The 23,746-nt window shown below is 41.3% G+C and overlaps 1 protein-coding gene across 8 annotated transcripts in view; it reads right to left on the minus strand.

Moving 5' to 3' along the window:
- CNOT1 (CCR4-NOT transcription complex subunit 1) overlaps positions 1-23,746 on the minus strand; it is a 91,611-nt gene that overhangs the window by 44,603 nt on the left and 23,262 nt on the right. For all 8 annotated transcript variants that reach the window (XM_064383139.1, XM_064383143.1, XM_064383140.1 and 5 more), the window contains 13 exons: positions 22,539-22,637; positions 22,125-22,193; positions 21,655-21,709; positions 21,004-21,207; positions 19,568-19,736; positions 16,361-16,487; positions 16,100-16,210; positions 14,677-14,847; positions 14,059-14,186; positions 11,578-11,818; positions 8,646-8,765; positions 7,483-7,605; positions 7,083-7,234 (listed from right to left, as the gene is read on the minus strand). In XM_064383139.1, coding sequence (XP_064239209.1) covers positions 7,083-7,234; positions 7,483-7,605; positions 8,646-8,765; positions 11,578-11,818; positions 14,059-14,186; positions 14,677-14,847; positions 16,100-16,210; positions 16,361-16,487; positions 19,568-19,736; positions 21,004-21,207; positions 21,655-21,709; positions 22,125-22,193; positions 22,539-22,637 — 1,769 coding nt within the window. The remainder of the gene's footprint in view (positions 1-7,082; positions 7,235-7,482; positions 7,606-8,645; positions 8,766-11,577; positions 11,819-14,058; positions 14,187-14,676; positions 14,848-16,099; positions 16,211-16,360; positions 16,488-19,567; positions 19,737-21,003; positions 21,208-21,654; positions 21,710-22,124; positions 22,194-22,538; positions 22,638-23,746) is intronic.

Below are 23,746 nucleotides of genomic sequence, written 5' to 3' on the forward strand. Positions count from 1 at the left end.
TACATTCTCATAAGACAAAACAACAGGGTATGGATTGACTTTCAAATATTCTTCCCTTCATGAAAGCAACTAGAAAATAGTGTCCAAATCAACTTTTTCAGAAATTTGGAAATTAAACAAAGGCTTGTAAGAACAGGGGAATTCTTTTTTTTTTTTTTTTTTCCTTTGAGACGGAGGTTTGCTGTTGTTGCCCAGGCTGGAGTGCAGTGGCGCAATTTCGGCTCACCACAACCTCTGCCTCCCGGGTTCAAGCAATTCTCCTGCCTCAGCCTTCAGAGTAGCTGGGATTACAGAAATTTGCCACCACACCTGGGTAATTTTGTATTTTTAGTAGAGACAGGGTTTCTCCATGTTAGTCAGGCTGGTTCTGAACTCCCGACCTCAGGCGACCCGCCCGTTTTGGCCTCTCAAAGTGCTGGGATTACAGGCAAGACCCACCACGCCTAGCTACAACTGGGGAATTTTTATTCAAGAGACTACAGAGCTTTCTAGCAAATTAATTTGCCCCATTCCCACCTCCAGCTCCACAGCAAGCTTAGAAGCTGACAGCCCTCAATCACAATAGAAACCAGCAGCCTGAGAGGTGAGTCAAAACAGGGTTAAAACATCTTCAAAGCCTCTTTCTCAGTGTATTGTCATTATTTCACCTGTATATGAGTCAATGTGAGAATACAATGACAAGGCTGTCTTCCTTTGACCTAAAAACTGACCCAAATAAAAACCTTTTCCCGATGAGGTGTTTGCAAAAAACATTTAAACGTAGTTGTATTAAACTTTCTGCCTGGCTGAGGTGGAAGACTATTACAGTTGGAGCAAACCACAGGCTAACTAAAAATCTGTAAAGAAAAACTTTGGAAGTAAAGACTAAAGTGGCTGTTAACTGCCAGGCTTAGTGCTGAGGGTGTGCCCCAAAGCACATATAAGACTCTCCCAGAGCAAAAACTAATTATTGATTCCGAGGATTAGGTTTAAGAAAATCTCTACTCAAGATCAAAATAACTGAACTGAAGGGAAGCACAAGAATAATATCTCGGCCGGGCATAGAGGCTCACGCCTGTAATCCAAGCACTTTGGAGGCCAAGGCTGGCGGATCACCTGAGGTCAGGAGTTCAAGACCAGCCTGACCAACATGGTGAAACCCCGTCTTTAAAAAAACAAAAAACAGGCCGGGCGCGGTGGCTCAAGCCTGTAATCCCAGCACTTTGGGAGTCCGAGGCGGGTGGATCACGAGGTCAAGAGATCGAGACCATCCTGGTCAACATTGTGAAACCCCGTCTCTACTAATACAAAAAAAAAAAAAAAAATTAGCTGGGCATGGTGGCGCGTGCCTGTAATCCCAGCTACTCAGGAAGCTGAGGCAGGAGAATCGCCTGAACCCAGGAGGCGGAGGTTGCGGTGAGCCGAGATCGTGCCATTGCACTCCAGCCTGGGTAACGAGAGTGAAACTCCGTCTCAAAAAAACAAAACAAAACAAAAAAAAAAAACAAAAAACAAAAAAACAATATCTCAAAGAGCATGTCCACAGAAATAAGAAAAAAAAAAAATTATTTTATTTCCTGTGTCAGATACCACACTCTACAACATACCAAATAACAATTCTGAAGAGACAAAGTACAGTAACTGTAATAAAGCTTCACTAATGGGTAGACCATCACACATTCAATAAGATAAGAGTTAATTTGAAAATCGATCAATTAAAATTATCCAGCCTGAGAAAATGAAAAAAAGACGGTGGGGGGGAGAACTCAAGAGACATGTGGAACACCACTGAGTGTGCAACCACAACCACAATGGGAATACAAAGAGAGAAGAACAAGGTGCAGAAAGGTTTGTAGAATAAATGAAAACTCCCCTAAATGTTATAAAAAACATTAATCTAGACATCCAAGAAATTCAACAAATTCTAAGTAGAATAAACTCAAAGAGATCCATACCTAGACTGACATAATCAAGCTGATGAAAGAAAAAAAGACAAGGAGAGTGTCTTACCAGTAGCAATATAGAAGCAACACATCACATACAATACTCAATAAATTAACAGCTGATGTCTCATCAGAAACTATGGAAGACAGAAAGCAGTGGGGGAGCATATACAAAATATTCAAAGAAAAGGAATGCCAACCAGGAATCCTTTATCTGGCAAAACTATCCCCAAAGACACAGGAGGAATTAGGATATTCCCTAGATTACAAAAAGTTCACTCATTGCCAGCAGTCCTGCTGAAACAAATATTCAAGAATCCTGGTGTAAATGAAAAGACACTGAATACTAACCTGAATTCATATGAAAAAAAATACTGGTAAAGAAAGACACACAGGTAAATACGAAGGACAGTATAAATCTCCTAGTTAAAGAACTGGGTTGGGTGCAGTGGCTCATGCCTGTAATCCCAACATTTTGGGAAGCTAAAATGGGAGATCAATTAAGGCCAGAGGTTCGAGACAAGACTGGGAAACATACTGAGACCTCAATTTTACAAAAAATAAAAAAATTTATCAGGTATGGTGGCACACGCTTGTGGTCCCAGCTACCTGGGAGGACTGCTTTAAGCCTGGAGGGCTGAGGCGGCAGTGAGCTGTGATTGTGACAGTGAACTCCAGCCTGGACAACAAAGTGAGACCCCATCTCAAAAAAACAACTGCATGAAGCATGAATTAGAAATCTCTAGGCCAGGCGCGATGGCTCATGCCTATAATCCCACACCTTGGGAGGCTGAGGCGGGCGGATCACCAGGTCAAGAGATTGAGACCATCCTGGCCAACATGGTGAAACCCCATCTCTACTAGAAGAATACAAAAATTAGCTGGGCATGGTGGCAGAGGTTGCAGTGAGCCAAGATCGCGCCACTGCACTTCAGCCTGGCACCTGGCGACAGAGCAAGACTCTGCCTTCAAAAAAAAAAAAGAAAAGAAAAAAGAAATCTCTTGGTGATCACATAATGTATAAAGGTTTAATTTGCATGACAATAATGGCAAAAGTCAGGGGGAAGGAAACAAAGCCATGCTATAGAAAAATTTTGGATCCTACTGAAATTCAGTTGATATTAATAAGTAAAAGATTGGAATGAGTTAAAATGTTAGTTTTTTTTTTTTTTTTTTTTTGAGACGGAGTTTCGCTCTTGTTTCCCCGGCTGGAGTGCAATGGCGCGATCTCGGCTCACCGCAACCTCAGCCTCCTGGGTTCACGCAATTCTCCTGCCTCAGCCTCCCAAGTAGCTGGGACTACAGGCATGTGGCACCACGCCCGGCTAATTTTTTTTGTATTTTTAGTAGAGACGGGGTTTCACCATGTTGACCAGTATGGTCTCGATCTCTTGACCTCGTGATCCACCCGCCTCGGCCTCCCAAAGTGGTGGGATTACAGGCGTGAGCCACCGCGCCCGGCTAAAATGTTAGTTTTAATACCTAAGGTAGCCACTAAGAAACAAATCAAAAAATAAAGTCAAAGAAACAAAGGACTTAAAATGCTACACTACAAAGTATCTACTTAACAGTAAGAGAGGCAGTAATGGAAGAACAGAGGAACAACAGCAACGAGATACAAAGATTAATAGCAAAAGAGCCCTACATTATCAATAAATATATTAAATGCAAGATGGTCAGAACGTAGTAAACACACACAGAAATTCACACACTCCAACCATACCTTCTCTAAAAGAGACTTCCTTCAGATTAAGACACATATAGCTTGGGGGGAAAAAAAGGTATACCAAGCAAACAACAATAAGAGAACTATAATGGTTATATTAGTATCAAACAAAATGAACATTTAGGAAAAAAATTCTTAACAGAGACAAAGACATTTTATAATAACAGTCAATCCATCAGAAACATGTAACAATTAAGACCAGGCATGGTGGCTCCCGCCTGTAATCCCAGTACTTTGGGAGGCCAAGGCGGGTAGATCACCTGAGGTCAGGAATGCAAGATCAGCATGGGAAACATGGTGAAACCTCGTCTCTACTAAAAGTACAAAAAAAAAAATTAGCCAGGCATCATGGTGTACACGTGTAGTCCTAGCTACTCTAGAGGCTGAGGCAGGAGAATCACTTAAACCTGAGAGATGGAGGCTGCTGTGAGTCAAAACAGTGCAACGACATTCCAGCCTGGGCACCAGAGTGAGACACAAGACTGAACCTCAAAAAAAAAAAAAAAAAAAAATTTAACAATTTAAAAAATACATGTACTTAAAAACAAAGCCCCAAAACACATGAAGGAAAAACTGAAAAAATCTGAAGGGAGAAAAAGACAGTTAAAAAATAATTGGAGACCAGGCACAATAGCTCATACCTATAATCTCAGCACTCTGGGAGGCTGAGGCAAGTGGATCACTTGAGGTCTGGAGTACCAGACTAGCCAGGCCAACATTGTGAAATTCCATCTCTAATAAAAATTTTAAAATTAGCTGGGTATGGTGGCAGGCATCTGTAATCTCAGCTACTCAGGGGGCCAAGGCACAAGAATCACTTGACCCCAAGAGGCAGAGGTTGCAGTGAGCCAAGATCACACCACTGGACTACAGCCTGGGTGACTAATTTAAAAAACAAAATCAACATACTTCTATACTCCACTTTCAATAACTGTTCTACGAAGATAGGCCAAGTACAGTAGCTCACGCCTGTAATCGATCCCAGCAATTTGGGAGGCCAAAGTGGTAGGATGCCTTGAGCACAGGAGTTTGACACTATTCTGGGTAAGACAGCAAAATCCTGTCTCTACAAAAAAACATAAAATTAGCTGGGCGTGGTGACGCATACCTGTAATGCAAGCTACTCCAGAGTTTGATGGGGGAGGTAGAGGCTGCAGTGAGCCATGATCATGCCACTGTACTCCAGCCTAGGCAACATACACACACACAAAAATTAAGGCCAGGCGTGGTGGCTCATGCCTGCAATCCCAGCACTTTGGGAGGCCAAATCGGACAGATCACTTGAGGTAAGAAGTTCCAGACCAGCCTGGCCAACATGGTGAAACCGCATCTCTAATAAAAATATAAAAAATCAGCCGGGCGCGGTGGTTCACGCCTGTAATCCCAGCACTTTGGGAGGCCGAGGTGGGCGGATCACGAGGTCAAGAGATCGAGACCAGGATTGGCCAACATGGTGAAACCTGTCTCATTAAAAAAAAAAAAAAAAAAAAAAAAAAAAAAAAAAAAAATCAGCTGGGGGTGGTGGGGTGACCCTATAGTCCAAGCTACTTGGGAAGCTGAGGCAGGAAAATCGCTTGAGCATGTGAGGCAGAGGTTGCAGTGAGCCAAGATCGCGCCACTGCACTCCAGCTTGGGCAACAGAGTGAGACTCTGTCTCAAAAACAAAAAAAAAAAGGAAAAAGAAAATTAAGTTAAATAAATAAAATACCTAATAAATTTAACAAAATCAGTGTGAGATGTACACTGAAAATGAAAAACTATCATTGAAAAAAATTAAACAGGCCGGACGGGGTGGCTCATGCCTGTAATCCCAGTACTCTGGGAGGCCCAGGTGGGCAGATCACGAAGTCAGGAGTTCAAGACCAGCCTGGCCAACGTGATGAAACCCCATCTCTAGTAAAAATACAAAAATTAGCCAGGTATGTGGCAGTTACCTGTAATCCCAGCTATTCTGGAGGCTGAGGCAAGAGAATTGCTTGAACCCAGAAGGCGGAGGTTGCAGTGAGCCAAGATCATATCATTGCACTCCAGCCTGGGTGACATGAGTGAAACTCCATCTCAAAAAAAAAAAGAAAAGAAAAGAGGCCAGGTGTGGTGGCTCATGCCTGTAATCCCAGCACTTTGGGAGGCCGAGGTGGGCGGATCATGAGGTCAAGAGATCGAGAGCATCCTGGCCATGATGAAACCCCATCTCTACTAAAAATACAAAAATTAGCCGGGTGTGGCGGCACGCGCCTGTAGTCCCAGCTACTCGGGAGGCTGAGGCAGGAGAATGGCTTGAACCCAGGAGGTGGAGGTTGCAGTGAGCCGAGATTGTGCCACTGCACTCCAGCCTGGTGACAGAGCAAGACTCCATCTCAAAAAAAAAAAAAAAAAGAAAGAAAGAAAGAAAACTATTAAAAGCCTAAATAAGTAGAAAACTTACCAGATTCATGAATTAAAAAGACAATGTTATTAATTAATTAATTAATGTAATTAATTCATGGATTAAAAAGACAATGTTATTCATGGATTAAAAAGACAATGTGGGCAGTACTCCCCATAATGAGCTAAAATATTCCACATAATCCTCTCAACGTTCCCAGTAGGCTTTAAAAAAAAATTTTTTTTTTTTTCCCGCAAAAGCTGACTAGCTGATCTTAAAATTTTTAGGAAGATTCAAGGAGCCCAGAAGGAAAATTCAAGGAGCCCATTTTAAAAAAGAACAAAGCTGGGAAATTCGTAATTCCCAATTTCAAAACTTACTGACAACCTATTGTGAGCAAGACAGTGTGGAACTGGCCTAAGAGACACAGATCAACAGAATTAAGAAACCAAAAATAGCCCAGGTGTGATGACTCACACCTGTAATTCCAGCACTTTGGGAGGCTGAGGCAGGAGGATCACTTGAGCCCAGGAGTTTGAGATCAGCTTGGGCTACATACTGAGACCTCGTCTCTACAAAAATAATAATAATTATTATTATTTAACCAGCTGAGAGTGACAGCACGTGCCTGTGGTCCCAGGTACCTGACAGACTGATGTGGGAAGATCGCTTAAGACAGGAATTCGAGATTGTAGTGATCTATGATTGCACCACTGTACTCCAAACTAGTAAACACCAAGACCTTGCCACTTAAAAAAGAGAGACCATAAACAAACCCATAAACTAAGTGCAATTGCTTTTTCTGAGATAATTCAAAAGGGAAAGCAGTGGTCTCAACAAATGCTGCTGGAACAACTGCATACTCACATGCAAAAGAGAATTTGGGTCTCTGTCTCACAGTGGATCTAACATGTATCATAAATAGTATAGGACTTTGGACTTAAAAACCATTGGACCATCTTAAACTGCTGTCACTTTCATTGAACTGCCTCTTCCCCAAATCTACAACTTAATACAGCAATATGATCCAATTTAAAAGAAGAGTCATATTCAAGTATGCACTTCTTACCCTGCACAAGCTTGCAAACAGGCCAACATTGTCGCCAGAGTTTCTGGAGGAAGTTGAGCACTTTTGGGCTGGTCTTTTTCTGGGGCAAGTCCACCCAAAATAGAAGGACATCGTCTCTTTAAAAAAGTCATACATGCCTGGATAAAAGGCTCCTGAAGAACAGAAAAGTCTCTCAGTGATTTTAAATTGAACTTAAATGTTTCCAAGTTAAAAGTAACTACTAAGCACTATGACTAAAATCTAAAATAAATAACATCTTCATTGCCATTTTAAAAAGCTGTTTCTTTTAAATTTCTTTCTACTTTCAGTTTATTACTGCTACACAAATTTTAAAACTTGTTAATTTAGCCATTTTAGCCACCAAAATTTAAGAGCAAAAATAAAAACAAATCCTGCTTACCCCATGCTCTCGAATTTTATCTGTGAGCCACTTATCAAGTTTGAGGTATTCACGACGTGAAGCAAGTGCAGCAAGGTCAATAACAAAGGCAAATGGAGTACCATTTAGCAGCATTGACAAGGCCTAAAGGACAAATCATATTAGAAAAACCAAGTGGAGCAATTAAGTAACTATCTCTGTCCCATATTCTGCTTCTTGCTTTCCACAAACAAGTTGAAATAAAACACACTGCTAATATTTCCTTGGTTACAATTTAAACAGCTTAGTATAATTCAGGGTAACATTAGTCATTATTTTCTAAAATAAGATCACATTTTAAAGGTGAATACATGATACTACCTTCCAAACAAACTTTATCGCGCTTTTAAAAATAACTAAACCTACAGCAGAACAAGACTCAAAGCATAAATAATTATCCCTACCCATTTTTCAAAATCTACACATTGGCTTAAGCACAACTACATCACCAAACACCTAGTGATTAATAATACAGAGTCTAGGCCATGCATGTGGCTCACGCCTGTAAATCCAGCACTTTGGGAGGCCAAGGTGGGCAGATCACCTGAGGGCAAGAGTTTAAGACAAGTCTGGCCAACATGGTAAAACCCTGTCTCTACTAAAAATACAAAAATTAGCCAGGGATAGTGGCAGGTGCCTCTAGTCCCAGCTACTTGGGAGACTGAGGCAGGAGAATCACTTGAACCTGGGAGGCGGAGGTTGCAGTGAGCCAAGATGGTGTCACTGTAATCCAGCCTAGTTGGCACAGTAAGATTCCGTCTCCAAAAGGAAAAAAATAAAGATATAGAGTTGTTTGTCAATTATATATTTGTCAAAAGATCCTGTTAATTCTCAGAGTTGCTAAAGGGAAGAAACATGCCTAGTTTCCCCAAAAATTATATCTAACAGATAACTTATGGGAAAAGCTAACTTTACACTATAAAACAGCTTTACAATACATGGAAGACCAATTAAAAATAAATGAAAACATTTTTATCTACCTAAAGCAACTCTCCTTCCTATCCTTTTCAAGAAATCTCTAAATTCCAACTCATTCTAAGAGCTAGTTACATGTGAATTATTCCAAGAGCATCTTTGTTACTTAAGCGTTTATCTTTTTTCTCATTAGTAAATAAACTAGTGTCATTCTGTCCCTCTAAACTCACCTTCAAGTCCTGGGCCACATCAAGTATTCGAGACAATTTGGCCTGATCATACTGCTCCCCTCTCATGTACCATTCTGCCATTGCATGCATGATGAGTTGGCGAATTGAGGGAGACTGTCCCTAAGGGGAAGAAAGATTAAATAGCAATACTGCTAAACAATGTGATAGATACTATTACAAATGCCCAGCTAATTTTACTAGAACTTGTATAAAAATCAGGTATACCCGTGCTGACATTAAGTTCAGGCCTCAAACTATGCAATTACCATGATGTTCTTTATGGGAAAGCCAAGTTACTTCCACATCTTCCAAATAAAGCCTGTTCCTAGACTTGGGTCATGCAGTCAGTCACTCAACAAACTTGTATGTCCTATTTTAAGTCTGCCTAACATTTTCAAAAACCAAATGTGAACAAGATTATGTGAATATAAGGTTACATCAAATTTATATAATTACTTTAAATACAATTACTGGTATATAAATAAAAACAAAATAGTTTAAGGTAACCATTTCTTATGTTGCACAGTATAACGTTGGCTGTATCACTGCTTCTGGGAGTGGCACCTGTACATACATTCTAAATCTTTTTATTTCCACAAACAAGAATGTTTGCTTTTATAAGTCCATTCCCCCCTCCCCACCCAGGTAGCCTGGTTTTAAGAAACAACCATGAATGATGCAAACAAACAGCTGGAACTCAGTGAGTATTTCTCATAGAAGCAACAGCAAGGTCATTACTATTGCTATATTCAAGTAATACTCCAGTAATTGTACTAGAGTAGCAGATGGTCTGCTAGAACAAGTATTCAATCACAAGTGAGGAGATGTAGCTTGATTACTTAGCCATTTCTACCTCACAGCTATGGTGAGAAAAGAATAAAAACCATCTGGACTGCAAATGCTTGGTTAAATGTTTATCATGCATTTTGTAAACTGTAAATCTACAATGTTAATTGAGTTTCTAGGAAAGGAGAAGAAACTAACTGAATGACCTAGAACTAAGGCTAACATTCTTCACTCATAATAAAGAGCCTTATTTCCTTAAATTGTAAAAAGCACTTGTATATATAATATAAGCTCTTTCAAGAATGGGTAAAGGAAAAAGTAGCTAAAAAGGGTACTTGAGGTAAAAGGGAAGATAATTTTTTTCTCTATTTATCATATAATGTAGGATATTAGCATGGGCAACATGGCAAGACTGTCTCTACAAAAATTCAAAAAATTAACAAGGTATGGGGGCATGTGCCTGTGGTCCCATCTACTCAGGAGGCTGAGAAAGGATGATTGACTGAGCCTGGAAGGTTGAGGCTGCAGTGAGAAATGTTCGGAACCACTGCACTCCAGCCTAGGTAACAGGGCAAGATCCTCTCTCAAAAAAAAAAAAAAAAGAAAAGAAAAAAGGGAGGAAAAAAAAAAAAACAATCAGTGGACAAAAGAATACTTACTTGCCAAACACATTCTACAAAATTAGAGGTGAAAAGCACAGGGGCTTGAAAGACATTTCAGCACAAACTGAAATAAAATGTAAATGTTGGATTTAGATAAATTATAAAAGAATGCTACAATTGATCTGCAATCTTCTCTCATTTCCTATGAAAATATGACATCAATACCTTCTGCCCTCGTGATAGATGTTTAAGCTCCTTAGTATAAAAAGGAAAGTCATGTCCTAACAATACAGACCTTTCTTAATACTAAAACTATTAAATATTGGTAGGGCATGGTGGCTCACGCCTATAATCCCAACACTTTGTGAGGCCGAGGTGGGTGGATCATTTGAGGTCAGGAGTTCAAGAACATCCTGGCCAACATGGTGAAATCCAGCTTCTACTAAAAAAATCCAGCTTCAAAAATTAGCCCGGCGTGGTAGTAGTGCACACCTGTAATCCCAGCTCCTTGGGAGGCTGAGGCAGAATAGCTTGAACCCAGGAGATGGACGTTGCAGTGAGCCAAGATTGCACCATTGTACTCCAGCCTGGGCAACAGAGCAAGACTCCAACAAAAGAAAGGAAGGGAAGGAAGGGAAGGAAGGGAAGGAAGGGAAGGAAGGGAAGGAAGGAAGGAAAGGAAGGAAAGGAAGGAAAGAAAGGAAAAGAAAAGAAAGAAAAGAATGAAGGCCAGGCGCAGTGGCTCACGCTTGTAATCCCAGCACTTTAGGAGGCCGAGACAGGCAGATCACAAGGTCAGGAGTTCGAGACCAGCCTGGCCAACATGGTGAAAACCCATTTCTACTAAAAAATACAAAAATTGGGGCCGGGCGCGGTGGCTCACGCCTGTAATCCCAGCACTTTGGGAGGCCGAGGCGGGTGGATCACGAGGTCAAGAGATCGAGACCATCCTGGTCAACACGGTGAAACCCGTCTCTACTAAAAATACAAAAAATTAGCTGGGCACGATGGCGCGTGCCTGTAATCCCAGCTACTCAGGAGGCTGAGGCAGGAGAATTGCCTGAACCCAGGAGGCGGAGGTTGCGGTGAGCCGAGATCGTGCCATTGCACTCCAGCCTGGGTAACAAGAGCGAAACTCCGTCTCAAAAAAAAAAAAAAATACAAAAACTAGCCAGGAACGATAGCTCAAGGCTGTAGTCCCAGCTATTTGGGAGGCTGAGGAAGGAGAATCACTTGAACCAGGGAGGCGGAGGTTGCGGTGAGCAGAGATCGTTCCACTGCACTCCAGCCTGGGCAACAGAGTTAGACTCAGTCTCAAAAAATAGGAAAAAGAAATTATTAAAGATTATTTTGCCTCCTTGCTTTGGGATCTTATATCTTTAATGCTCACATGATTCTAAAAGATAAAACAAGTTTTATGACAGTATGACTTCTGGTCATTATTCAAAGATGGAAAATAAATTTCTCTGGTTGAGCTTTCTCAACATTCCAAAGAATTTATATTATTCAGACGAAAAAATGGTAAGCACACAGTCACATCTTACCTGCCCATGCCATGCATAGTGCAAAATAATAGCTGAGTTAGGGTGGTTTCCAAGGAAAATTGGCATCAGAGTGGAGATGAGTTCATGGCGCAAGGTATGCCAAGAGGTGTTAATTTGCAGTAAGGCCAATACCAGCATGTCTGGACAGTGTTTGATAGGGAAGCTGAAGAGTTGTTTGACTTGCTCATACTGCCCAACCTCTGCAAGCCTCAGCAGAGATTCAATCAAATCCAAGCTCTTCCTAACAAGAATGGAAGAAAGATGCTTTATCAATGAAAATACAAGTATACATATTAATTTTCAAAATAAGTGATGTCAGCTTGTAAGGACAAAACCAAGTTGGTATCATGTTTTATTAGAAGTTTGAAGTCCAGAGCACACGCTTAAGAATTAATTTTTGCCAAGAGGTTGAATCTGGTTGACTTTAACTGAGCCTGAAGATCTAACTCTATCCTCAGTCCATGAAAAACATCGGGATAGAGAATGAAGTTAACACCAAGAGAAAACAGGTAAGAAAATAACAAGGGGTAGACTAGAGAACAAATGCTGTATTTCTCCATCAAACCAATAGCAAAAATTAAAATTAAAAGCCAGAATTAAGAGAGATTTACAGAATAAAAGAAATCATAGACTGTATCTGGATTCTAAATCACAGAAAGTCTTAAAAGACATTTTTGAGAGGCTGGGTGCAATGGCTCATGCCTGTAAGCCCAGTATTCTGGGAAGCCGAGGTGGGTGGATCATCTGTGGTCAGGAGTTCAAGACCAGCCTGACCAACATGGTGAAACCCCATCTCTACTAAAAACACAAAAATTAGCTGGGCGTGGTGGTAAGCACCTGTAATCCCAGCTACTCAGGAGGCTGAGGCAGGAGTATTGCTTCAACTCGGGAGGCAGAAGTTGCAGTGAGCTGAGATCATACCATTGCACTCCAGCCTGGCAACAGAGCAAGACGCCATCTCAGAAATAAATAAATAAATAAATAAGATATTTTCCAGCCAATTAGGGAAACTTAAATATAAACAACTAGCTATATTAATGAATTGTTATTTGCTAATGTGATAATGGTATTTAAGTTTTATAAAAATGAAAAGAGACCTTTATCTGTTCAATGAAAAAGAAATACTATATACATTAGACTCATAAGGAGAAAAAAATGAAGCTTACAAATCTAATGTTGGCTACCACCTAAGGAAAGGACACACAACTACCAAAAAAGTAAAGACAATTATCTGATCAGTAACAGAAACGTGTTCCATAAGGGTATAGATAGAAAAAAATTGAAGATATGTTATGAAGTAGATCTCTCTGGGGAACAATTCAGGCCATGCTACTTCTCCCTTCATCCCTGTGTATGTCAACAATGGTAGAAATACTTATACCATTCTGTGTTTACACATTCACAGAGGAATGACTGGAGACAGTCAAGAAAAACCTGATCTAGACACTGGGGGAGTAAGATTCTACCTCCAAAATCTGAAACTAGAACTCAGAAAAAGTAGATACTTGAGCTGAAAAGTATTAGATTTGGCCAGGCACAGTGACTCACACCTATAATCCCAGCACTTTGGCTCACGTGAGGTCAGGAGTTTGAGACCAGCCTGGCCAACATGGTGAAACCCCGTCTCTACCAAAAATACAAAAATTAGCCCAGCGTGGTGGTGTGCACCTATAATCCCAGCTACTTGGGAGGCTGAGGCAGGAGAATCAATTAAACCTGGGAGATGGGGGTTGCAGTGAGCTGAGATTGTGCCACTGCACTGTAGCCTGGGTGACAGCGAGACTCCATCCCAGAAGAGGAGAGAGGAGAGGGGAGGGGAGGGGGAGAGAGGAGGAGGGGGAAGGGGAGAGGGGAAAGAAGAGAAGAGAGAGGAGGGGAAGAGAGGGCAAGAGTGGGGACGAGAGGGAAGGGGAGGGGAGAGAGGAGAGGGGAGAAGAGGGAAGGGGAGGGGAGAAGAGGGGGAGGAGGGAGAGAAGGGGCCAGATCAGGGGAGAAGAGGGGAAAGGGGAGGGGAGGGGAAAAAGAGGGCAGGGGAGGGGAGGGCAGGGCAGGGCAGGACAGGGGAAGGGAAGGGAAGGGAAGGGAGGGAAGGGGAGGGAAAAGAGGAAAGGAGAAGACTATTAGATTTGATGAGTGGGCCATCTTGAGAAACTTACAAAGAAAGGGCAATAAACTCTACAGAAAAGAGATCTCAACACTAAGCGAGAAAGGAAGAAGTACAAACCTCTTTCCAACATTTGATAGTTTCAGATTTGATGCTTTAAAAAAAAAACCTTAAGGACAGATCTTACAAGATATAACTAATGATAAGGGACTGAAAAAGAATTTATCCACCAACCCCTCTCTATAAAAACTTAAGTAGGATCACTAAAACCATTGCTTCATTTAAGTCTGTTAACTATGTACTTGGCTTACTATTAATTTTATATTTCAGAAAAGAAGAAGTAATCCTTTAAATGAATGCTGGAAAGAAGTGTTTACCATGTAGCAATTTCTCGATTGTCATCCTCTGGTGGTGCTTTCAGAATATCAGTGGCAACAGTATGACAGGGATAGTCAGCAAAACAGAAGATCTCTGGATTTATAAGGGAATGTTGAATGAAGGAGAGCTGCAATGACAAGAAAACGCTTACCACATTAATAACTGTGAATGCTATAAAAATCTGCAATGTTTTCATTAGTCTACTGTCAATCTTATCAGGTGTGGCCATTTCCCTTTTAAAATCTTAATTATTTGCCCTTTGAAAACCACACAAAATTCAGACACATGAGAGGTGCATAATGAAACCCTGTCTGGATTCTCAATCATGAAAACTGTTAAAAGACATTTTTGAGTCAAACAGGGAAACTTAAATTTTACCTTGGAAACAAACATCATTAAACTATTGGGAAAACAGACTGACTGGTACACCTTAAGTGTCTGACTAGTACTAAAACTATGAAAATATTCCTACAATACTTATGATAGTCCCTGCTTTTCTGTGCTATGTATAACAAATTCTACTTTACAAGAGTGTTTCAATCAATGGGTAGATGGCACTGCATGAAGAATAAGTCATGTTTCATTACCCCTTCTATAACTAAATACCACCCACTCACCTGGCCTTCAGCATGTTTCCAAGGTCTATATATGAGGTCTACTGGGAACACTTCCATACCCAAACCCCTCTGAATGCCATAAACCACATTATGAAGTCCTTTACTGTCACGAATTTGAAATCCAGGATGGTCCAGTTCGTAAGTTACTTCCTTGAAATTCAAACTCGGATTCTAAAAAAGACCAAAGCAGTTTAAAATTTAATGAATGTATGTATATTTTGATATGTTATCCAAAAGGCCAAATTAAATCTGAAATTCAATTTAGATGTTCTACTTACAAAATTTTAAAAGGGAATTTTAAGAAACCCATTTTTCTGTTTGTTTTTTTCAGAGAGAGTCTCAACTCTGTCGTCCAGGCTGGAGTACAGTGGCACAATCTAGGGTCACTGCAACGTGCACCCCCTGGGGTTTAAGCGATTCTTGTGCCTCAGCCTCCCAAGTACCTGGGATTATAGAAGTACACCAACATGCCCAGGTAATTTTTTTTATTTTTAGCAGAGACAAGGTTTCGTCCTGTTGGCCAGGTTGGTCTCAAACTCCTGGTCTCAAATGATCCACTGGCCTTGGCCTCCCAAAGAGCTGAAATTACAGGAGTGAGCCACCACATCCAGTTATCACACTACCTTTTAATATCTAAAAGTTCCCTTCCAGGGTTGGGTACAGTGGCTTGTGCCTGTAATCACAGGACTTTGGAAGGAGGGCAGGTTACCTGAGGTCAGGTATTTGAGACAGGCCTGTATTAAACCTCATCTTTACTAAAAATTAAAAGAAAAAATTAGCTAGGCTTGGTAGCACAAGCCTGTAATCCCAGCTACCTGGGAGGCTAAGGCAGGAGAACCACTTGAACCCAGGAGGTAGAGGATGCAGTGAGCCATGATTGCACCACTGCACTCCAGCCTAGGCAACTTCATCTAAAAAAAAAAAAAAAAAAAAACAAATACACACACACACACACAAAACGAAAATAAGTTCCATTCCAGGCCAGGCACAATGGCTCACACTTTAATACCAACCCATTGAGAGGTCGAGGTGGGAGGATCACTAACTAAAGCCCAGGAGTTAAAGTCCAATATGGGCAACATAGCTAAAGCAAAAATACAGTTCAATTCCTTTATGTCTTAAACACTCCAATATTTTAGTAGAGGTACTTTATTTTTTATTCCTTTTATAGCAAAAGTAGAAGTGGCAAGTCATTGTTCTTATCCACCATAAACAAGATTAACTCAAAAACACCCCAAATTGCAAGGTAACAACCCTAATAAAAAAAATTTAATTTGATTATGTACTGTCTCCAGTACACAATCAACTTGGACACTTTATTACTTCTTGAGTTAATGAAGGTGGAGAATTTTTAAAAATTTGCTTTCTTTAGACTATATCATCCTAACATCACAAATCAAAAACCATCATCACATATACTCACCAGTTCTTTAAGAACATCAATCAAGACTTCTACATTCCATGTGTGTGCCTGTGCTCCATCACTTTTATCTTTTCCATCACTCCAGATCCCACTGCCCGGAGCAGAAATACTCTGTAGAAATAAGACTTCAATTAAACAAATCCAACTACTCCACATGTTCACTTCTGGTCAGTAGAACAATCAATCACATTGTAATTTAATAAATAAAATAAAGAGGACAGGACATTAACTCACTTGGTAAAATAGCTGAATTCAACACACCTGTAATGGAATGCCATCTGTTAATCCTGAATGAGTTCGAGCCATCATTCCCAAAACCCTTGCAACCTGGGCAGCTGTGACCTCCCGAACACCAAATTGCATGATTATATTGCGACATTCTTCAATACTGAAACAGAAATGTGACTTCAGAAAAATGCTACCAGCCCCAAAACCAAGACTGAGAAATTCTGGCATCATAATCTTTGAAATCCTTAGTTTTACTAACACAGGCAGAACAGAAAGTGTCATTTCTTGTTATACAGCTAGAAATGTAAAAATCATCTACTTCAGTAAGAAAATGGCAAAAGTCATTATTCTAAGTAACTTGGGAGTGAAAAACCAAATATTGTATGTTCTCACTTGTTAAATGGGAGATGAGATAAGCTATGAAAATGCAAAGGCATAAGAATAAGCTAATGCCGCAGGGTTCTGAACCCCTGGATGGCCTATTAGAAAACGGCCGCACAGTAGCCATTTCCTCTTGGGCGCCACCTCTTGCGAAATCAGCAGAGGCTACCTGGTTGATCCCGCCAGTAGCGTAAAGAAAAAAAAAAGAGAAAGAAATCAGCAGAGGCAATAGATTCTCGCAGGAGCACAAACTCTATTGTGACCTGCTCATGAGAAGAATCTAGGTTGCGCAATCCTTTGGGAGTCTCCTCTGTCACCCAGGCTGGAGTGCAGTGGTACAATCTTGGCTCACTGCAACCTCTGCCTCCTGGGTTAAAGGGTCAGACTCCTGGGTAGCTGGGATTACAGCCATGCACCACCAAGCCTGGCTAATTTTTTGTATTTTTAGTGGAGACCGGGTTTCTCCATGTTGGCCAGGCTGGTCTCAAACACATGATCTCAGGTAATCCACCTGCCTCGACCTCCCAAAGTGCTGAGATTATAGGTGTGAGCCACCACGCCCAGCCTGCACAATCCTTACGAGAATGCAGTAACAGATGATCTGAGGTGGAACAGTTTCATCCCAAAACCATCCCCCACCCCACCTACCCGTGGTCCACGGAAAAACCATCTCCCACAAAACCAGTCCCTGGTGCCAAAAAGGTTGTGGACCACTGATATAATGAACTTTGGGGTCTTGAAGGGGACAGGAGAAGAATAAAAGACTACATATTGGGTACAGTGTACACTGCTCAGGTCATGGGTGCACCCAAATCTCAGAAATCACCACTAAAGATCTTATCCATGTAACCATAAACCACCTGTACCCCAAAAACTATTAAAATAAAAATAATTGTTTTTTTGAGACAGTTTCACTCTTGTTGCCCATGCTGGAGTGCAATGGCACAATCTCAGCTTACCGCAACCTCCACCTCCTGGGTTCAAGCAATTCTCCTGCCTCAGCCTCACTGAGTAGCTGGGATTACATGCCCACTACCTCACCCAGCTAGTTTTTTTGTATTTTTAGTAGAGACGGGGTTTCACTATGTTGGCCAGGCTGGTCTCTAACTCCTGACCTCAGGCAATCCACCTGCCTTGGCCTCCCAAAGTACTGGGATTACAGGAGTGAGCCACCGCACCTGGCCCAGTAAACCTTTTTTTAAAAGGCAAACAATTTTAGGCTGGGTATGGTGGCTACTAAATACAAAATAGAAAAACTAGCCAGGTGTGGTGGCACATGCCTGTAGTCCCAGCTACTCGGGAAGCTGAGGCACAGGAATCGCTTGAACCCAGGAGGCAGAGGTTGCAGTGAGCTGAGATCATGACACTGCACTCCAGTCTGGCGACAAAGTGAGACTCCACCTCAAAAACAAAAAAGGCCATTTTCAAAACATCAGTGGAAGAGCAGGTGGCTCATGCCTGTAATCCCAGCACTTTGGGAGGCCAAAGCAGGCAGATCGCAAGGTCAGGAGAGAATTGCTTGAACCAAAAAGCGGATGTTGCAGTAAGCCGAGATCATGCCACTGTATTCCAGCCTGGGAAACAGAGCGAAAATCGGTCTTGGGACGGGAATCAGTGGAAAAAAGTAAGACTCATGAGTAATGATCTCGTTCACAATGACAAAATTATCCTCAATCTTAAGATTTTAACATTCAAAGTGAGTTTGATTATTCTGTTATGTACAAAGCCTTGAAAATGTATCCTAACTTTTCAGTATGCATCACTGTTTGATCAACAAGTTACATGCCAGGCACAAGTCCAACACACACAAATGCACTATTTCAAACATAAGTGAGAATGTGCTTTGAGTTTTTAAAATATAAAAATTTTTAAGTCAAAGCAAAGCACATCAATGCCCTTAATAATTTACTCTTAGAAAAGTATTAATAGAGTAGCCAGGCGTGGTGGCAGGCGCCTGTTGTCTCAGCTACTTGGGAGGCTGAGGCAGGAGAACTGCTTGAACCCGGGAGGCAGAAGTTGCAGTGAACCAAGATTGCACCACTGCACTCCAGTTGGGGTGACAGAGCAAGACTCCATCTCAAAAAAAAAAAAAAAAAAGTATTAATAGGCCAGGCACCGTGGCTCATGCCTGTAATCCCCGCACTTTGTGAGGCCAAGGTGGGCAGATCATGAGGTCAAGAAATCAAGACCATCCTGGCCAACATCGTGAAACCCCATCTCTACTAAAAACACAAAAATTAGCCAGGTGTGGTGGCGGGTCCCTGTAATTCCAGCTACTTGGGAGGCTGACACAGGAGAATCACTTGAAACCGTTAAAGGCAGAGGTTGCAGTGAACCGATATCACGCCACTGCACTCCAGCCTGGGTCAAAGAGCAAAACTCCATCTCAAAATAAATAAATAAAAACTAATAATCCAGTACATCAAAGTCTTTTTTTTTTAATTGCATTTTAGGTTTTGGGGTACATGTGAAGAACATGCAAGATTGTTGCATAGGTACACACATGCAGTGTGATTTGCTGCCTTCCTCCCCTTCACCTATATCGGGCATTTCTCCCCATGCTATCTCTCCTCAACTCCCCACCCCCCGCTGTCCTGCCCCTATTATCAAAGTCTTGAGTGCTACTAACAGTGTGAAACAATATCCTTTGGTGCCCCATGCAAGTGAGAAAAATACGCAAGAGGTAGGGTATATAAAAAGGGCAGAAAAGGAAGGAAGCCACAGATGAAGGCAGAGTGAAGACACAGAGGGTAGGGGTCAGACAGGAGAAAATTAGTCCGATTTTAGAAACTTGTTTCAAAAAATTACATCATGTTTGGCACAAGAATAATCAGAAGCTTAATATATTTTACTACCAACCTTGCACAAAAGCCATAGCCTACTTCTTGCATGAAATCAGCCAAAGAGCTCTCCATCATGGTTTTAGCTACCCCTCCAGAATCAGGCAGGATCCTGTCCATTAGAATGTCCCGTTTTTCAGGGTATAAAAGTGGTGCGAGCACCACGGGACAGCGTTCTTGGGGAAAATCTGAGACAGAGGAAAAAGGTTATAAATGCTATACTAATTAAAAACAAACAATCCTCTTTTGCTCTATCCAAAAGCCCCCTCAAACCCAATTCTCTCACAAGTTCATATTTAAAGCCAAGTTTATTTCACTTTTTCCAGCCTATGAGCCTAAGTTATGATTTCAACATTGGTTCCAAAATTTGAATATTTTTTTTTTTTTTTTTTTTTTTGAGACGGAGTTTCGCTCTCGTTACCCAGGCTGGAGTGCAATGGCGCGATCTCGGCTCACCGCAACCTCCGCCTCCTGGGTTCAGGCAATTCTCCTGCCTCAGCTTCCTGAGTAGCTGGGATTACAGGCACGCGCCACCATGCCCAGCTAATTTTTTTTTTTTTTTTGTATTAGTAGAGACGGGGTTTCACAATGTTGACCAGGATGGTCTCGATCTCTTGACCTCGTGATCCACCCGCCTCGGCCTCCCAAAGTGCTGGGATTACAGGCTTGAGCCACCGCGCCCGGCCATGAATATTTTTATATGACAAAAAATGCTCATCAGTATACCTTTAACATTTGCTATTGGGTTTCTAGTATCTATATACCAATTCAAACCCTAAATATTACTTTAAATTTTCACAATAGGACTAATGATTCCCATACAAAGAAAGCATCAAAAAACAACTAAAATACTAGTTTAGGCTGGGCGTGGTGGCTCATGCCTGTAATCCAAGCACTTCGGAGGCCAAGGCCAGTGGATCACCTGAGGTCGGGAGTTCAAGACCAGCGTGACCAACATGGTGAAACCCCGTCTTTTAAAAAAAAAAAAAAGAATACTAGTCTATTTATTTCACTGGCAAGTGGAAAGTTTCCGATTAGTGAGAATGTCAATGTACATTAAAATTAAACTATATAAACATCAGGAAATAAAAATAACCATGAGAATGGTTAACCCATTATCACAGATTTGTTTTAAAAATAATTCTCTCTCTCAAATATGAAAGGTCAGAGGCAATAAAAGAACTAAGATTTACCTTAAAATTACAAGGTCAATAGGCAAGGAGGTGAAGTGGGCATATCAAAAGTGACCAATTTTTTAAGCTAAAACCAGCATGTCAGGCTAGGCATGGTGTTATGCTCGCCTGGGTGTCCCAAAGTGCTAGGATTATTGGCATGAACCACCATGCCCAACCGACCTTGTCTTTTTTTTAAAAAAAAAAGAAAAAAAATACTTCTGTGATGTGTTTGTGATCATCCAAGAAAACCATCCACTGTAGGCTACAAAGACTCCCTTACCTCTGCGCAATGTCTTAAGAAAAGCGTCTATCTGTTCTTGTCCAACTCCAAAGGCTCCCTTCTGCCCAAAGAGGAGATGGGAGAGGAGGAGGTGTAAGACCTCTATTGCTATATCTTGGAAGCCACCTTCTTGATTTCCACTGACGTCTGCGTCAATGTAGGAACGCAGAAGATCTGGAAGCTTCTGTTTGATAAACTGGGCAGCTAGAAGTCCGGTAAACCAAAACCACATGTTATTTTTGCACCATAATGGGTAAAAAGTCACATACCATCAAAATGCTAATTACCCTTCTTGTTCACCAGCTCACCCATCTCCCTAATGCTTTCTCTAGCTGATAGGTATAAAGAAATCAATGGTCAGGGACTGGCTGTGGGGAGGTGAAAATGGAAGAGTTGCTGATGGGCATAGTTGTGTTTGGCAAGATAAAGTTCTAGAGATTTATTACATAACCTGAATACAATTATCACTATGGAACAGTACACTTAAAATGGTTATGAAGGTAACATTTGTATTACATGTTTTTCACCACAGATAAAGAGAAATTAATTTCAGATTATCTTACTCTCTCATTCTAAACCACAGAGCCTCATGATTAAAAATCCATGTATTTTAAAGTCTCTCTTCGTGATATTTTTGGAAAAGTAACTTACCGAAACCTCTAAGATCTGAGCTGGAAGAATTCAACAGGGCAAGGCCAAAAATTACCTGAAATGAGAAGTTAGATTAACCGAAGAGGAGTCAAATGGCTTTTTGTTGTTGTTTTGTTTTTGTCTGCATCTCTTTTCTTTTCCTTTTTTTTTTTTTTTTTTTTTTGAGACGGAGTTTCGCTTTTGTTACCCAGGCTGGAGTGCAATGGCACGATCTCAGCTCACCGCAACCTCCACCTCCTGGGTTCAAGCAATTCTCCTGCCTCAGCCTCCCGAGTAACTGGGACTACAGGTGCGCGCCACCACGCCCAGCTAATTTTTGCATTTTTAGTAGAGACGGGGTTTCACCATGTTGACCAGGATGGTCTCGATCTCTTGACCTCTGATCCACCCGCCTAGGCCTCCCAAAGTGCTGGGATTATAGACGTGAGCCACCGCGCCTGGCCACTGCATCTCTTTTTTAAATCACTCACCTCTTGTACTTTGCTTAATTTGAGCACTTTACTCAGCTGGGCAAATAAGTGGGGTGCAGGCTTTAAACTCTGAAACAAACCAAATTTTATTTCAAAACGAGAACTTGCTTTTTCAAAAAGTTTTTAACAACATCTTTTTGCCTAAGGATGTTACTACATAGGAGTTATTACACTATGTCCTAGAACCGTGGAATGACAACTTAAGCCTTTGCATGATCTGGTTTTAGTAAGATTCTGGTTATTGTTAAATAAACTGCCTTGATTTTGTTACAGAGCTATAAATGACACACCAAAGTAACAACTAGAAATTTTTATATTAAGACATCACATTATGAGATCAAGGCTTAGGGCCTTTTTAGAAAGCCTAAGAAAAGATCACATTCTTAGACTATTAAAGATAATAGTAATACCAACCTTCTGATAGTGCAATGGATTATCAATGGCATACGACAGCGTCGAGATAAAATTTGGCTTTGTAATCAGCAACGCACACTCCTGAATCAGAAACTGAGTCTTTAAAAATAAAAAATGAATTTTCATTAGCACTAATCATCATCTAAGAAAATTCTCAAAACATTGAAATGTGATCTAATACTATATATTATCAAAATAAGCTCTTTAAAAATCTCACCAGGCACAGAGGCTCACGCCCATAATCCCAGCAGCACTTTGAGACACCAGAGCAGGTGGATCACCTGAGGCCAGGAGGTTAAGACCTGCCTGGCCAACATGGTAAACCCTGTCTCTACTAAAAATACAAAAATTAGCCGGGCATGGTTGCAGGCACCTGTAACTCAGCTATTTGGGAGGCAGAGGTCACAGTGAGCCAAGATCATGCCACCGCACTCCAGCCTGAGTGACAAGAAAGAGACTCAGCCACAATAAAAAAAAAAAAAAAAAAAGGTAAAAGGAACCAGGAAATAAAGAAGTAAAAGTCATAAAAATAGAGGTATTTTTTAAAAATCTCATTAAACTACTCAAAGTCTCTTAGCAGCAAAATTTCCAGTAAGTAAGAGTCCACTGACAAGAGTACTGTAAGAAACAGTTATCAAAAAAAAAAAAAAAAAAAGGCCGGGCGTGGTGGCTCAGGCCTGTAATCCAAGCACTTTGGAGGCCAAGGCCGGCGGATCACCTGAGGTCGGGAGTTCAAGACCAGCCTGACCAACATGGTGAAACCCTGTCTTTTCAAAAAAAAAAAAAAGAAACAGTATCATGGGCCAGGTGCAGTGGCTCACGCCTGTAATCGATCATGAGGTCAGGAGATCGACACCATCCTGGCTACCTCAGTGAAAACCCATCTCTACTAAAATTACAAAAAGTTAGCTGGGCATGGTGGCACACACCTGTAGTCCCAGTTACTTGGGAGGCTGAGGGAGGAGAATCACTTGAGCCCAGGAGGCAGAGGTTGCAATAAGCCCAGGTCATGCCACTGCGCTCCAGCCTGGGCAACAGGGCAAGACTCTGTCTCAAAAAAAAAAAAGAAAGAATGGCCGGGAGTGTTGGGAGGCCGAAGCAGGTGGCTCACAAAGTCAAGAGATCGAGACTATCCTAGCCAACATGGTGAAACCCCATCTCAAAAAAAAAAAAAGAAAAAGAAAAAGAAAGAAAGAAAGAAACAGTAT

Source organism: Aotus nancymaae, unplaced genomic scaffold (assembly GCF_030222135.1).
Source record: "Aotus nancymaae isolate 86718 unplaced genomic scaffold, 86718_ANA_hifiasm-v0.15.2.pri h1tg000030l, whole genome shotgun sequence".
Taxonomy (NCBI): Eukaryota; Metazoa; Chordata; class Mammalia; order Primates; family Aotidae; genus Aotus; species Aotus nancymaae.